The 16,161-nt window shown below is 44.6% G+C and overlaps 1 protein-coding gene across 2 annotated transcripts; it reads right to left on the bottom strand.

Moving 5' to 3' along the window:
* Window positions 1-7,390: 7,390 nt before the first annotated feature.
* Window positions 7,391-15,919, bottom strand: RAN (RAN, member RAS oncogene family). Of its 2 annotated transcripts, none has more exons than XM_035099033.3 (7): window positions 15,773-15,919; window positions 14,809-14,857; window positions 10,895-10,979; window positions 10,069-10,194; window positions 9,479-9,666; window positions 7,894-8,064; window positions 7,391-7,786 (listed from the first exon to the last, which is right to left on the bottom strand). In XM_035099033.3, exons 2-7 carry the CDS (start codon window positions 14,845-14,847, stop codon window positions 7,742-7,744), a joined length of 654 nt encoding a protein of 217 aa, XP_034954924.1. In that variant the 5' UTR covers window positions 14,848-14,857; window positions 15,773-15,919; the 3' UTR covers window positions 7,391-7,741. The 2 variants fall into 2 exon arrangements, with proteins under 2 accessions (XP_034954924.1, XP_034954925.1); XM_035099034.3 differs by lacking the exon at window positions 15,773-15,919 and adding an exon at window positions 15,381-15,473.
* Between the last annotated feature and the right edge of the window lie 242 nt (window positions 15,920-16,161).

Raw genomic sequence — 16,161 nt, 5'->3', positions numbered from 1 at the left:
AATTGCAAGCCAAAAACGCAGAACTAATGCTAATATTTTGCTTGTTGCTTAGTCTCTACATTCCTCACCTGCAAAATAGGATTATTTAATGATCTGTTTTTTTTAAAAAATGTATTGCCTGCCCTTCCCCAAAAGGTCCCAGGCTGTATTGAAACGATTACGAAGATGAAAATACTGGAATATTGACTGGTCACATTTATAGATTGGCGAATCTGTCTGTTTAGGTTTCTCCCAGATTGTCATACTTCCAGTCTTAAATTTAGTTCTTAACATTTCCATTTCCATAGCCATTTGCATTTTTTCCATAGAGTAGCTGCAACTCCTATCTAGTTTTATACCAGATCTATTTCGAAATGGAGATGGTCCAGCCAGCCCGACATATTAGTTTCCCCCCCCCCAGGTTAAAAAAAGGTAAAGGACCCCTGACAGTTAAGTACATCCCGCAAACGACTCTGGGGTTGCGGTGCTCATCTTGCTTTACTGGCCGAGGGAGCCGGCGTTTGTCCGCAGACAGTTTTTCTGGGTCATGTGGCCAGCATGACTAAGTTGCTTCTGGCGAAACCAAAGCAGTGCATGGAAATGCCATTTACCTTCCCGCTGGAGCGGTACCTATTTATCTACTTGCACTTTGATGTGCTTTCGAACTGCTAGGTTGGCAGGAGCTGGGACCGAGCAACGGGAGCTCACCCCGTCGCGGGGATTTGAACCACCGACTTTCTGATCGGCAAGCCCAAGAGGCTCAGTGGTTTAGACCACAGCACCAAATCTCATTGCCACAGACCCACATGTCTGTTAACCGCCTGGAAAGAGAGGAGACATGCAGTTTCCTTGCCTCCAAGTTGTCCATCGGGAGTCGGCTGGTATTCCTCAACGGGGGTTGAATTTGACTTCAAGTTTTCCAGTTCCTGGTCTTTAAGTTGCAGGCTATTAGCCTTCATTGACTGCCAGCCCCATACTCATTTTAAGACGTCCTAAATGCACCCTGATAAGCCACTTCAATACAGTCTGTAAACGAAAGCTCCACTTGCTGAAGGTCCTTATATTTGTAATGTGGTGCTTTCTTTGCTCTGCTTACATATATACAGGACAATATCTAACATATATTTTTAACTTCCTTTGTTTTCGCAGTACAACAGGAAAGGTGACCAGGCATTAACTCGCTTGAGATGTCACAGCAAGTGGTTGTGTTTGCAAGTGGATATAATTAAGGAGGAAAGGCGTGCAAGGCCATTGTGTGGAGTGAGGGAGGTGGGAACAGAAGAAATATGGCATAAACAGCTGCCTGCACAGTGTGTTCACACCATTTTGAGAACTGGCTTCACACTATCATTTATAAAGAGAACAACGTAACAGAGGCAATGCTGGTCTTTAGGGGCATAGCTCAGTGGCAGAGCATCTGCCTTGCATGCAGAAGGTCCCAGGTTCAATCCTCACCATCTCCAGGTAGGGCGGGGAGAGCATCCCTGCCAGAAACTCTGGAGAGCTGCTGCCAGTCAGTGTTGACAATACTGAGCTAGATGGACCAGTAGTCTGTTACTGCAGGATGAACACTTTTAGTTAATGTTCTTTTTATCATCTGGTGTGTTTTGAATTTGGCACTGTATTTTTTTAAATTAAAAAACACATTTAAGTGACTTTAAGCAATTTTTTAGTAAGCAACAAATAATGAACAAATAAATATTAAACGCTTCTCCTGCCGTCGGAAACAATAGGAGAGACAGAGGACGGCTATTACTTCCTCTCCTTTTTCTTTGGGTGTTTTAAGCTACCCTGTGCTGCAGCTTAATACAGTTGACATATATAAAAGCTAGGCTAAAAGGCAGATGCAGTTCGTCAACTCAAGTTGCGGAGCTTGCATGGGTGCATAGCTCCATCATGTGGGCTCTCAGCACTGTGGGAATATTTCTCTTTTAAAGTCGGTCATTTTTCTGCTCTCCATCAGGCCTTGGCTGAGGCAGGCTTTGCTCCAACCAGGTCAGAAATGAGCCATTTTCGCAAGAGCACATCACCCCTGGTCTGCACTGGAGCTGTGACAGGGCTGGTTCAGCCAAGCCCTGCTTGGATCACGCATACACACAAAAACCCTGGAAACTGTGGGGAAACGGATTGTTTTAAGATAACAGCAGAGGTGGATAGTTCCATAGCCATAACTGGATCCTTCACTAGCATGCGGCTCCTGGGTGGTTGGCCAAGGGTGCAGTGCTCTCTTTTTTTGCTACACCCAAAGGTGCCGGAACACACCTCCCTCAGAATACCTACCCCAGATCCCAAAGAGGATATATCACAGGGGTTAGCAAACTATGGCCCGGGAGCCGGATGAGGCCCCCAGGCTCGTAAATCCGGCCCGTGCCGCAAAGCTGGAACCCACTGCGAAGCAGAGACTCCTAGCGATGGCGACAGGAGAAAGAGGCCGAGCGGCGGCAGCTCTGCCAATCAAACGCGGTGCCTGGTTTACCTCAGCACGGTGCGGGGACGTCTCTGCCAATCAACTGTTGCGCACTGGTTTGATTGGCAGTTTGATTGGCCTCCCTGGTGCTCCTGTGGGCCAGAGAGCGGGGCAGACATGCTCGCTCTGCCTACCCGCTTCATGAGAAGCAGAAGCAGTGGCGTTGGTGGCGGAAGTGGCAGCCCCTGGGGAGGTAAGCACAGCGCCTTCTTTCTCTAGGCCGGGAGGAAGCCCGTTTCGCGCCACCACTGCCAGCCCTTCGGCGAATAAGGCAGGCGGCAAACAGAGGAGGCTGGGGGTGGGGTGGGGCGAGGACGACTACTTGCCCCCCTCACAGTGTGCATAGGAATTAGTTTTTTAAAAATATATATAGTCCGGCCCCCCACAAGGTCTGAGGGACAGTGGACTGGCCCCCCTGCGGAAAGTTTGCTGATGCATGGCTTTGCGGTGCGTCACCCAGTAGCTGGAAGGCTGCAGAGTCCTGCTGCTCCTCCGGCTCACCTGTGCCTCTCCTGAGCCTGTAGAGGATATCCCCTTTGGGCATACCTGCCAAGTTGCTGTCAGAGAAATAGGGGACCGGGCCGGAAATAGCAGACCGGAAGTAGCGCTGCCGCCATTTTGGAACTGGGCGGAGCATGCTCAGAAGTGACTTTTGATGCTGCTTTGCCCAGTTCCAAAATGGCCGCCACGCCAGAATAAACCGGGGGGAAACCCCCCCCCCCAAATCTGTTTTTTCAGCTAGGAACAGCTGGGAAAATGGGGATTTCCTGGGGAAAATGGGAGACTTGGCAGCTATGCCTTTGGGCTCCGAGGAGGGTCTCCTCATGACCCAGAGGTGCAGCGGGGCTTTGCTGAAGCTGGTCAGGTCTCTCCCACTTCCAGGGCCCAGCTGAGAGGCAAGATTCATTCCCCTCTCCTTACAACAATTCTAAGAGTTGGACATAGTGATGCTAGTTATCTGTACACGTGCAAAGCTCTGGCTCAGCTGGTTGGTGGTGATCACGATTCTTTTTTCACTTGCAGTAATAAGATAAAAGGAAGAAGCACTCGGGAATTAAACTAAAAGAGATCCAAAATGATAATACCTTTTTGAAACTGTAAAACATCTCCACTCCAGTATTTTAAGGCCTCTTTTTTGTATGGAGTTACCTGAATTCCAAGATAATACTGTAATCAGAGGTCTTCTCCTTGTGCCCCTACTGCAGAAGGTGGTGACAAAGGGAAAGACCTTCGCAGTGGTGCTGGGTCATTTCTGGAATGCAGCATTAACAAACATTAACATCTTTTCAGCACCAGGCAAATGTGTTTCTGTTCTCCCAGGCATTTTGAGAGTAATAGCTTTGTAGTACTGTACATGGATCTTTTTCTGAAAGACACTGGTGATCGTGCCTAGGTGATGAGTTTTGCAGAGGGGAAATATTTACTTATTATGCATAATTAGTGCACGAATACTTTGTTATTTTAATTTAAATTTTAGAATACAAACTACTTTTGTTAAATCACACTGGATTGTATTCAACAAAATTCTACTGATTCAGCACCCTGAAATAAATCGGCATGACTTGGTTTATTAACTTCAGTAGGTCAACTCTATGTAGAATTATACTTGGGGATAGTGACAAAATAAATTCTAATGATTAAAGGGCTTTTCTTTACCTGCATGAAGCTCGCTCATGAGTTTTGGTGGGTGTTTCTTTGCTGGGAACCAGTTGCCGATTGCAGCTTCACGACTGGTGCATACTGAGCAAACCACACAAGCACAACCTTCACACAATGAAGCAAAAGGTAAAGGAAAAGGACCCCTGGATGGTTAAGTCCAGTCACAAGTGACTATGGGATGCAGTGCTCATCTTGCTTCAGACTGAGGCAGACAGCATATGTTCAGTTCTCCGTGCCATGTGGCCAGCATGACTAAACCACTTCTGGCGCAATGGAACATCGTGACGGAAGCCAGAGCGCACGGAAACACTGTTTACCTTCCCGCCGGAGTGGTACCTATTTATCTACTTGCACTGGTGTGCTGTGTGCTGTCAAACTGCTAGGTTTGTAGGAGCTTGGACAGAGCAACGGGAGCTTCCGATCAGCAAGCCAATGAGGCTCAGTGGTTTAGACCACAGTAAACTGTGTTTCCATGCAATCTGGTTTCCGTCACAGTGTTTCATTGCATATTTAATATTAAAAATGAGGGCATTTTTTAAGAAATATTTTAACACCCCACTTTCATCTCAGTCATCTTTAAGTTTCCTGATCTGGGATTAATCTTTTAACCCCAAGCTGCCACATGGGACTACCTCCTCCCCGCAAAAAGAAATGTTAACATTTTTGCACCTCTCATTTTCCTAGCCATGGCAACTGGCAATTCTGGATTGAATTTGCCAAGATGCTTCTCAAAAATGTCCTTTTTAGGACAGGAACTAACAATCCTCCTACATCATTAACACAAATTACTGCTGTTATGAATTGGCACTGGGCTTAATTTTGCATAAAAGGCAAAGGGACCCCTGACCATTAGGTCCAGTCGTGACCGACTGAGGTTGCGGCGCTCATCTTGCGTTATTGGCCGAGGGAGCCCGCGTACAGCTTCCAGGTCTTGTGGCCAGCATGACAAAGCTGCTTCTGGCGAACCAGAGCAGCGCACGGAAACGCCATTTACCTTCCCGCTTGGAGCGGTACCTATTTATCTACTTGCACTTTGACGTGCTTTCGAACTGCTAGGTTGGCAGGAGCTGGGACCGAGCAACAGGAGCTCACCCCGTTGTGGGCATTTGAACCGCCAACCTTCTGATCAGCAAGCCCTAGGCTCTGAGGTTTTAACCCACAGCACCACCTGCATACCCTTGCCTTTAATTGAATTATCAGATTGTAATTGTTTCATTATGGGACACGGGTGACGCTGTGGTCTAAACCACTGAGCCTCTTAGACTTGCCGATCAGAAGTTCGGAGGTTCGAATCCCTGCGATGGGATGAGCTCCTGTTGCTTGGTCCCAGCTCCTACCAACCTAGCAGTCCAAAAACACGCCAAAAAGTGCAAGTAAATAGGTACTGCTCCAGCGGGAAGATAAATGGCATTTCTGTGCGCTGCTCTGGTTTCGGTGTTCCGTTGTGCCTGAAGCGCCTTAGCCATGCTGGCCACATGACACGTCTGCGGACAAACGCCGGTTCCCTCGGCCTGTAGAGTTGAGTTCCACAACCCGTGTCATCTGCAACTGGACTTAACTGTCAGGGGTCCTTTACCTTTTACCTTTGTTTCATTACCATTTAACGCCAATGTTTACATTTCTCTCTCTGCATACTCACACAGTATGCCTTCATTCATAGCTTACAAAGGTAAAGGTAAAGGGACCCCTGACCATTAGGTCCAGTCGTGACCGACTCTGGGGTTGCGCGCTCATCTCGCATTATTGGCCGAGGGAGCCGGCGTATAGCTTCCAGGTCATGTGGCCAGCATGACAAAGCCGCTTCTGGCAAACCAGAGCAGCACATGGAAACGCCGTTTACCTTCCCGCTGTAGCCTATTTATCTACTTGCATTTTGATGTGCTTTCGAACTGCTAGGTTGGCATTCATAGCTTACAAAAGTTAACACCAAAGAAATGTGACAAGTCCTTCAAGGTGCCACAAGGCTTCTAAAATGGTTTTCCTGGTTTTATTATTATATGTCCACTTTTAAGGCTTGCAGTCTTTTTGATATACCATTAAACTACAATGGACACTTTCCCCCCATATACACAAAAACCTAGGGCTGTCATTGAACAGTCAGCATTGGAGGATGTGTACTGCCGTACACCCCATTGCGGGGATTCGAACCGTCCTAGACTCTGATTACTCAACATGACTAAGACAGGTCCATTAATTTCAATGGATCTACTTTGAATAAAGTAGGTTAGTTGAATAAATGTTAGTTGAATACTTCCCGTTGAAACCCCCTAGTTCAAGAACTGATACTATCTACACTATGTACTTTAGAATCACATTAACATACAACCAGAGTATTTAGTCTTCTGACACCCAGATCTTCTTTCTTGCAGTGTTCATTCTACATGCTCTGATTTTACTGCATTTATTGCAGATATAGAATCTCTCTCGTGACCTGGTTTATAAATATTTAAGAGCCTCAACACTGGTGTTTCCTTTTTCCAGCGTTGCTCCTTCCCATTTCTTTCTTGCTTTGGGCCCAGCCTCGCCAGCACAGAAACCTAGTAGCTAGCAGAACACCATGGACATTTGAAAAATTGTGAATAGCTTCTATGCAGGGTGGAATTTTATTCATAAGTGCAATGCTCAAGAGATAAGAGCCCTGTGCTCACCTGATGCAACTCATGACCTGGAAGGCAAACTTCCATAGGCCCTCAAGTGTCTGAAGGGAAGCTTAGATATTAACTGTGGTGGAGTAAATGGTTACTGCCCCACCCCGCCTTCCCAGCACACAACAATGAAAAATTCCCACACGCTACACAACTGGTTAACATGCACAGCACTTTATGATGCTTTAGTATTACACTTTATTTGGCCAGCTCTCCTAACTTGTACAAAGGAAAGTGAACTGGTAATTTAAGAATAAAGTCCCATAAAACTTGCCTTCAGCTAATATGCTAAAAAGTGCTGCTTTAAATATATAGTATTGCCTATCTGCAGCCAAATGGGGGAAAGAGATGTGCAAGTGACGAAACCGTTTCCTACTGCATGCCTTTACAGTGCTATGGACAAATCTCCAAAAAGCAGGCCTAAATGATTAGGCCCTATGCCACAATTTCAATCCAATCCAAACACAATCCAATTGTCTTAAAACCAAGTATGGCAGCTTTTCCAGAATGTGAATTTACCGACTGCTAGCCAGAGCACTTGGCCTGTTTAGGGTTAAAAGTGTTTTTACTCTGCCTCAAATTTGGCTGAAGCTTTGAGGACTCTGAATAACTATTCTTAAATTCATGAAGAGTCACTTGCTTGGATATTTGAAATACAACTTTATTATGGTCTAAAGAAAAAGGAATGGGAATGACAGTAACAAACAAGATTTACCACTGAATACTGTGATGCGACTGCAGCAGGTTCGAAACTCAAAATGGGGAGTAAATTGCAGTCCAAAACAGCTAAATATGCAGGTCCAAAATGAAGGAATTTTTTTTAACTGCCACATTCACTCCAAAGCCCATTCTCTCTTTCAGCATTTCAAAGATTAAAGCACATGTTCTGCTCAGCTAGAATAATAAAGTGGCAAACACGCTGCACCACTGACATCACAGGACAGTTGCCTATAAAACTAGACTTCTGACGCTGGGCTTCAGCTTCACTCCCTCACAGGTCATCATCTTCATCTGGCAGTGCAGTGGTCTGAGCAATCTGAAATATGGGGGGGGGGGAGATGGAAAACAAGTTTAGTAACATTCTAAAGTCAATGGCAACAACAAGCAGATCACAATCTCAAGTCCTTTTATGAGCTCATTTACCTGTAAATCTTGCTCATACTGTGCTGCCAATGCTGGATCCATAACGACCTCTGGTGGTGCAAGAGCAGGCATGGCAACGAATTCCAAGTTGGGATCTCCGATTAGCTTTCTTGCCAGCCAAAGAAAGGGTTTCTCAAAATTATAGTTACTCTTGGCTGAAATATCGTAGTACTGGAGAAAAAGAGAGATTGCACATTTAGAAACAAACCAGAGAGGAATCAGTATCCATATGTTGTTGCAGAAACAAAGTTCCACGGCAGCTTAAAACACAAACTGTTTAACTGTGCCACAAGCCCTGCAGATGCATGAAGTTTTCCTCAATGGGCAAATAAGCCCACTGCTTTCTCTCCCACTACAAGGTGGAAAATTAACATTGCACAGAACCTCAGAAGACTTGTGCATTATCAACACTAGGCCTGAGTTTGAGGGCCAGAGTGTGATGGCACCTTCACGTAGCGGTGTATCGTGGATGGTGCCTGCCTGTGCCTGACTCCCTCCGCTGCCAGTGCCTGGCACAGAGGCTGTAGCTTGTTCCTCCCTCTGCTTTTCAACATTGTGATGTATCACTGTACTGTATCGTAATGTTTGGCTGGTGATACATGACAATGCTGAAAAGCTGACAATGTATACAAAGTATCAAAGATGTGATGATGATGATAATATAGCAATAAACGAAAACAAACCATGGCTAATAAATGTAAAGGGGAATTTTTTGGGATAATTTACTGAAGAACATTTCACCCAGCTCTTTCTTTCATCCACCTGCGTTAACTTCACCAGGGTGGTGGCAACCTAAGACTAACTGAAGAATTTTCTATCCAGTTCAGTTTTTACACACTATCTTGAACATCCTTTATTTTTCTATTGCCATCAGGTTCAATGCTTGGACATTACCCATTTGTTGAATGGTTCATTTATTCAGACTTTAAAACGTTCACTGTGCATATAATTCATTCCATGTTTTTGGCAGAACTAGTACTGATCTGCACATAGCATTGTAACATGTTTTTGTTTGTTTGGTCTTTAGTCTATCTTTAGTTCAGTTATTATCCCAGTAAATTCCCTTTTACATTTATTAGCCAGTTTGTGGTGGTTTGATTTGGTTTAATGCTGAAAAGCTAACATTGCCCAGCCCTAATTACCACTTAATCCCATTCTGAATGTTGCAGTCCTCCTGCACATTCAAGTTTGGCAGAATGCTTATGGTACGGTACCAATGATTTTCTGTGTCCATGTGGTACAATTCCCCTCTAGTCATATCCATGTGCATAAACATACACCCAGCTGTGGTGTTCTGAGATGAACTTCATGCAAATAAATAGCTGACAAAAGTTTATGCCACATAGAATTATCTTCCAATGAACCTTCCTTTAACATAGCCTTTTACATACTACTCATCATCAGAAGGAATTTAGAAGTAGATTTCATTATCTAAATTTTTCTACAGCAATGTGATGTGAACTAAGAAACCAAAATTAGAGAGGACGTGGCTCCTTTACTTCTTCCCAAAACAACTGACCCACCACCCTACTGCTTTTGTCTTCCCTTCTTAACTATTATCTTTAGCAGGAGAACTTTATCTTACCTGCAGGTTCTTCTTCCTGTGGAAAACAATCGACTTTGCTTTGACTTTCCTGTCCTTGATATCCACTTTGTTGCCACACAAAACTATGGGGATATTCTCACACACCCGTACCAGATCTCTATGCCAGTTGGGTACGTTCTTGTATGTAACTCTTGATGTTACATCAAACATTATGATGGCACATTGAGCTAAAAAGTTGAAAAGATTTGTAGTTAATTAACAGTGATCAAACTCACACAAAACTAACCTTAGCAGCTGTATTTTTATGATTAAAGAGCCCACAACCCAATATTTCAAAATAAAGCATGGAAATGGCAAAAAACTATGCTTGTTTATTTAGTTACTTTCTGATGTCTTCCAACTAAAGTCCTGCACAATTGTGATAATCTAAAACATGTTCATAACACATTGGTGCAGACCAGAACCTTCACAAGCAGCTGCCAGTGATTACATTGGCCGATGCCCTTCAAAAAGCCAAAATAAAACTAGAGGTTGCTGCAATTAAATTACAGACATTTCACACTCTGGTCAGGTAGCAAAAGTGTGCTTTGAGAAGTTAATCAGTCAAAATAGCTGTGCAGACGACTTACCTTGGATGTAGTAGCCATCTCGCAGACCTCCAAATTTCTCCTGTCCAGCTGTGTCCCATACATTAAATTTAATAGGACCTCTGTTAGTGTGGAACACCAGAGGATGAACTTCAACACCCAGAGTAGCTGCAATTACATAAAATCTCTGTTGGAACATTGCATGTAGAAGGCACGAGTGCATATTCTAATTGACCTGTAGGCTATCAGCAAGTGTGACAAAACATGAGGAGAACATGGACCTTCACTTACATAAGAGCATGGTTATTCACATTCATCTATTTAATAAGGCTGGCATTCAAAACCCACTTGCCCAAAACAATGGGATGTTTTTTATCTTGTCAACAAAAGATCTAAGATGCTTGTGACACTGCCCTCAAAGGCTTCCATTTACATAAGGGATGGAGAAACCTGAGGCTCTCCAGAAGTTCCTGAGCTCTAACTCCAGGCTGGGGCTGATGCAACTTACAGTCCGGTATTAGGTTCATCAGCCCTGATCTACAGCTTCACATTTTTCATTGCATGATCTGGTACATTCTTTTCCCTGGAACCAATTTATTTTGCCTACCGCCATCCCCTCTTCCAACATCAATCAACTGACAACAGAGAAAAAAATCAAATTGTATTACAAATTCAGATGCCCCTTAACTAGTGTTAAGTCACACAACTGTAGATGCTCAAAAAAACCTTGTACATTATAAAAAACACATTACCACTTTATTTTACTGAAATCTACTTTGTCTAAAATAAGCTACCAAAGTTATTTTACGTAAAGATTACATATCACTAATATAGCAGCCTAATAGAATAAGGAAGACATTTGACATACCTACATACTTCTTCTCAAATTCACCAGTCAAGTGACGTTTTACAAATGTTGTTTTACCAGTACCACCATCACCAACCAAAACAAGCTGTTGAAATACAAATTTAAAGAATTCAGATACTTTTGTACTGTAACTACATCCTAGGTCTACCAACAATGGAAGTATTGCTCTAGCTTGACAGGTATAGAGATTAGAGTTTTAGGCCAGGGCTGGGGAAATCCTAGTTCAAACCCCACATAGCTGGCTTAGGCCAGTAATTCTCTCACAACCTAACTTTCCACAAAGGATTGTTATGAGCATGGAGGGTGGGTGGAGGTAATTAGGGGAAACCAAATATGGCACCTTGAGCTATTAGAAATAAAGAATGTAAAATAAATGTATTAAGTACAGTGGTACCTCGGTTTAAGTACACAATTGGTTCCAGAAGTCTGTACTTAACGTGAAGCGTACTTAACCTGAAGCAAACTTTCCCACTGAAAGTAATGGAAAGTGGATTAATCCGTTCCAGACGGGTCCGCGGAGTACTCAACCTTAAGTGTACTTAACCTGAAGTATGAGTGTAATTGGTTCCGGAAGTGCATACTTAACCTGAAGCGAACTTTCCCACTGAAAGTAATGGAAAGTGGATTAATCCGTTCCAGATGGGTCCACGGAGTACTTAAACTGAAAGTACTCAAACCGAAGTGTACTTAAACCGAGGTATGACTGTACTTACATTAAATCTTGGTTGTTGAACCTTGACTTGACAGGTAGGTATTTAGGCATTCCCATTCCTTCTGGACTATTTGATTTGATTTGTTCCTTAAGGCTTCAGTCAACTTAGCAAGTTCCAAGTACTCGCTCAGCTACTGTAGCCAATCTTCTCTAGTTAATATATGGCCACGCTTCCAGTACTTGGCTATTAGTACTCTAGTCGCCGTCGCTGCATAGAAAAATAGTTTTAATCTTTCTTTTGGGATATTGTCAGAATCCCAAGAAGGAATGATTCCAGTTTATTGTGAAATGTGATTTTTAGTAATTTTTTCATTTCCTCGTAGATGGTGTCCCAGAAATTTTTTTATTTCTGGGCACGACCACCACATATGAAAGGTTCCCACATTTTCATCTGGTACCTAAAGATATGTAAGTAAGGCACAAGGTGCATTCTACAAGCAGGCAGCCACTGTAGAAAAGTCCCATTCTCACATTGCCACCTAGTCAGGTGAGCCAGGTCAGTTCTTAACATGAGATGTGGTCCTTGAGGTATTGTGGTCCTGAGCCGTTTAAGGCATTGTAGCAGGGGTAGGCAACCTAACGCCCAGGGGCCAGATGTGGCCCAATCACCTTCTCAATCCGGCCTGCAGATGGTCCAGGAATCAGCATGTTTTTACATGAGTAGAATGTGTCCTTTTATTTAAAATGCATTTCTGGGTTATTTGTGGGGCATAGGAATTCATTAATTTTTCTCCCACAAAATATAGTCAGGCCTACCACATGGACAGTGGACCAGCCCATGGCTGAAAAAGGTTGCTGACCCCTGCTTTATAGGTTAATCCCACAAAGCATTTACACACTGGCACATGTCCATTCTACCAGACTTTGTAGGACTAGTTCAGAGTAAGTAGCATATAGCTGCCATATAAAATGTTCATAACCATAACCAACGCCACTTCAACCAGGCTTAAAATCTATAACCTACGCATCTTCAAGATGAGTAGAAAACTAAACAAGATGACAAAATGTTCTTTTTGCATTGCCTGGGATAGAAGAGGAAGGTAAGACATAGGTGCTGGCCCTCTAGGATTTAATTCAGAGGAAAATGTGGCTTACATTCAACCTAGTGTCTATACACTGTATAGACTAGTTGGGCTAGTAGAGGAATAAAAATTAATTTACAACTTTAAGTATCTACTGTATAGGAGTCTGCAAAAATCACAAAGCGTGATAAATAATTTTAACCTAAATCATTTTAACAAATGTGACTGGTCTATGGGTCTTGGCAGACCACTTAAGGATTTTCTGCCTGCTGTAACAATTGTCACACTGTGCTAGGTGTTGTATGGTATTTAATTGTATTTTGAAAACACACCACGTACCACCTGAAAAAAGCTCAGGGACCACAGGTAATCTGTGGATCAGAATTTGAGAACTCCTGCTCTAGAGCAAATATGAAGTCACCGGGGGGGGGGGGAGTCCTTTCAGGTCTACTTGTTATTTGCTCAACAACTTCTAAAATACCAATTTAGGCTTGGGTTAAAATATTGTTTCCTCTCTTGGCCCTCACACATGTTCACTTCATCAAATCTGGCCCTCTGTGAAAAAAGTTTGGGCACCCCTGCTCTAGCAGAATGCCTCACATACCATCGGTGACTAATCAAAGGTATCTCCAAAAAAGATACATCTGACATCATCTGGTCTCACTTTTTTTCTTTTATTGAAGAACAGCAGCCTATTTTAATGCCACGAGCATTACAGAGGTGTCTGTGAAGGGGGTATATTGATTGAAAATGTATTGTAACTTTCGAATAATTTTTTGGGTTTTTTAAAAAAAAAAGTCTACTTGTGTGATGTTGGATGTCCACATTTTTCCAAGATGTAAAATGTAATAAGTTTCCAAGCACAATTCAAAGTGTTGGTGCTGACACTTAAAGCCCTAAACGGCCTCGGTCCAGTATACCTGAAGGAGCGTCTCCACCCCCATCCTTCTGCCTGGACACTGAGGTCCAGCGCCAAGGGCCTTCTGGTGGCTCCCTCGCTGTGAGAAGCCAACTTACAGGGAACCAGGCAGAAGGCCTTCTCGGTAGTGGCACCCGCCCTGTGGAACGCCCTCCCACTGGATGTCAAAGAGAAAAACATCTACCAGACTTTTAGAAGACATCTGAAGGCAGCCCTGTTTAGGGAACCTTTTAATGTTTAACAGACCATTGTATTTTAGTATTTTGTTGGAAGCCGCCCAGAGTGGCTGAGAAAATCCAGCCAGATAGATGGGTGGGGTATAAATAATAAATTATTAATTATTATTATTATATTATCATCATCATCTTGCAAATTTGTACAATCACTTCCCTGACTGAGCTATAATCCAACCAAAAGGCAAGCTAGTACTTAATACATCTGAGACTATACTACCCTGTGCTTTAGCTTAGATATCCACTTTTAAAGGCTTACAGATAACAACTGTGTAGGCATAATAAGTGGAAAGTCATTTTTTTAATTGAACATGTGACATTAGAAAGAAATTGCACAAGTTACACATTAATGCCACAAAAAGCGCTGAAGGACATAAATTGTTATTGAAAGCATACAACACAATTTACTGTATATAGCTCACTGTAATATGCAAAAAATCTAAAAAGTCCCAAACATTCATAACTGTCTACCTATTTAAATGTGTCCCCACATTCTAATTAGTAACTTAATCAAATTGTAATTTGTACAGCCCTGGCAGAAAAGGTGAGCATCAAGTCTTCTCTTGAATAAAAAAATGTCATCAAAACCTATGGAAACAAAGCAGACAGACACCCAAGCCTCCAATCCTATACACACTTAAATGAGTTAAATCCAATTGAAGTTAATGGACCTTTTTCTAAGTAAGCATGCAGAATTGCACCCCCCACACACACACGTGCAATCCCAAACAAACCTAGGAGACTTTAAAGGTTTACAAGGTCCATTTTGTTTTTATCGACCTTAAGCCTCTCAGAAGCCTTCTCAACGGAGTGGGTTTTTTTAAAAAAAAAAATCCTAATAAAACGGCCCATCATGGTTACAAGGCATGTAGCCTAATGAACATCCTTGTGGGTTTTCATCAGCCTAACAAAAGAAGCTCCCAAGCTATTATCTAGGCGCTAGTATCACGAGTCGTTTTAAAGATGTGGTTTCTTTCAAAGAGAAAGCAAGAAAAGGGAAGTGTGCGTGTCCCGGCCTCGCTCCTTACCTTAAACTGCACTTGAGGTTCTCCTTGCGGGGCGGCCATGCTGCTGCGTCTACACAGAGAGAGAGAAAGGCCCGATTGAGGTTAAGAAAAAAAAGCTCCCGTGCTGCGCTCATCGGCCCACGCCGCCCAAAAGGCGCGTGGCTCGCTCTCCATCCGGGTCAGGGAGGAAGCAGTAAATGGCGACCAAGGATTTTGTGTGTGTGTGTGTGTGTGCGCGCGCGCCTTTCTTTCCCCGCCCTCCATGCTCTCTCTCTAAACCCATCCCCCCCCTAGGATGGCTCAGCAGAATCTAGAAACTGCATTAAATTGGGGGGGGTTGCTAATAGCGTGGGCAGGTAGAGAGGAAACAATATTTTAAAAGATAATCCAAGACTCCCCCCCCAAAAAAAATCCAATGCCTTTTACCTTTTATCAATTTTTTACGTTCCCAAACCAGCATGCATCATATATACGCGCACACATATAAGAATTTAACACGGAAGGAATGGGGGGGGACCTCACTCTCGTTTCTCTCCCTCCCCTCGCGCGACGATCCTCTCATCTCCGCCCCCCCCCCGTCCCCGCGCACTCACTCGCACCCTCGAGCCGGGGAGGGGGCGGCGGAATGTAGTTCTCTTTCAACGGCCTCCCCTCCAAACCGCCGTTCCCGGCCTCGCCTCCCGACTAACGGCGCGAGGGGAAGAGGGAAAGGGACCGCGGGGGATTGTGACGCGAGCGCGCGATGCAGCGCGTGCGTTCCCGCCGCCGCCGTCGTTCCCCACCCCCACGCCGCATCCCAACCCCTCCCCCCACCCGGCGTGAGGTAAATCCTGGGCCTTTCTCAAGAGCCACGCGAGGCCCGAGAGCTTCGAAGGCCTCATAGGCCTCTGCCTCGGGGAGGCCTCCTTGCCGCCGCTTCATCGCTCTCTTTTCTCTCTTTCTTTCTTTCTCTCTCTCCTCCACCCTGTTAATCGCCGTCCATTACCTTCTCGATGCGTCTCTCCGTTCTTCGTCTCCTGCTTCCGCCGCCTCCTCTGGTTTCTTTCTTTCTTTCCGTGTGTGTTTAAACTGGGCGGGCGGCTGAGGAAGAAGATGGCGGAAGCGCGGCGGTTCAAATAGCCGTAAAAAGAATGAGGCAAGGCGGGCTCGGCTCTGGGTGGGTTGGGAAAGGCGGGCAGGCGGGAGGGCGTGCGTGCGCGCGCACGGCGGGAGACGCGACGACGTCGGGGGAAGCACGCAACAGACGCAGGGTCGCAAACAGCCTAGAGCGCCGTGGGAGGGGCCGGGTTGTCACGTGGGAGAGGGTGAAACGCGCCGCGCAGAGCGGCCGCGTGGGACTTGCGCGCATGCGCGGCCCCGTCTCAAAGGCTGCCG

Source organism: Zootoca vivipara, chromosome 16, assembly GCF_965207765.1.
Source record: "Zootoca vivipara chromosome 16, rZooViv2.hap1.1, whole genome shotgun sequence".
In the NCBI taxonomy this organism is placed as follows: Eukaryota; Metazoa; Chordata; class Lepidosauria; order Squamata; family Lacertidae; genus Zootoca; species Zootoca vivipara.
The sequence above is the reverse complement of the archived record's forward strand: the minus strand, read 5'-3'. Positions and strand labels throughout refer to the sequence as shown.

What these genes read in the sequence shown, in the direction of transcription:
- RAN (XM_035099033.3), bottom strand. Translation starts at nt 14,847, where the DNA reads ATGGCCGCCCCGCAAGGAGAACCTCAAGTGCAGTTTAAG. An exon ending in AGATGGCTACTACATCCAAG is followed by an intron (nt 9,667 to 10,068) that starts GTAAGTCGTCTG and finishes TCAACTTTTTAG; the next exon opens with CTCAATGTGCCATCATAATG. An exon ending in ACAGGAAGAAGAACCTGCAG is followed by an intron (nt 8,065 to 9,478) that starts GTAAGATAAAGT and finishes CTTTTTCTCCAG; the next exon opens with TACTACGATATTTCAGCCAA.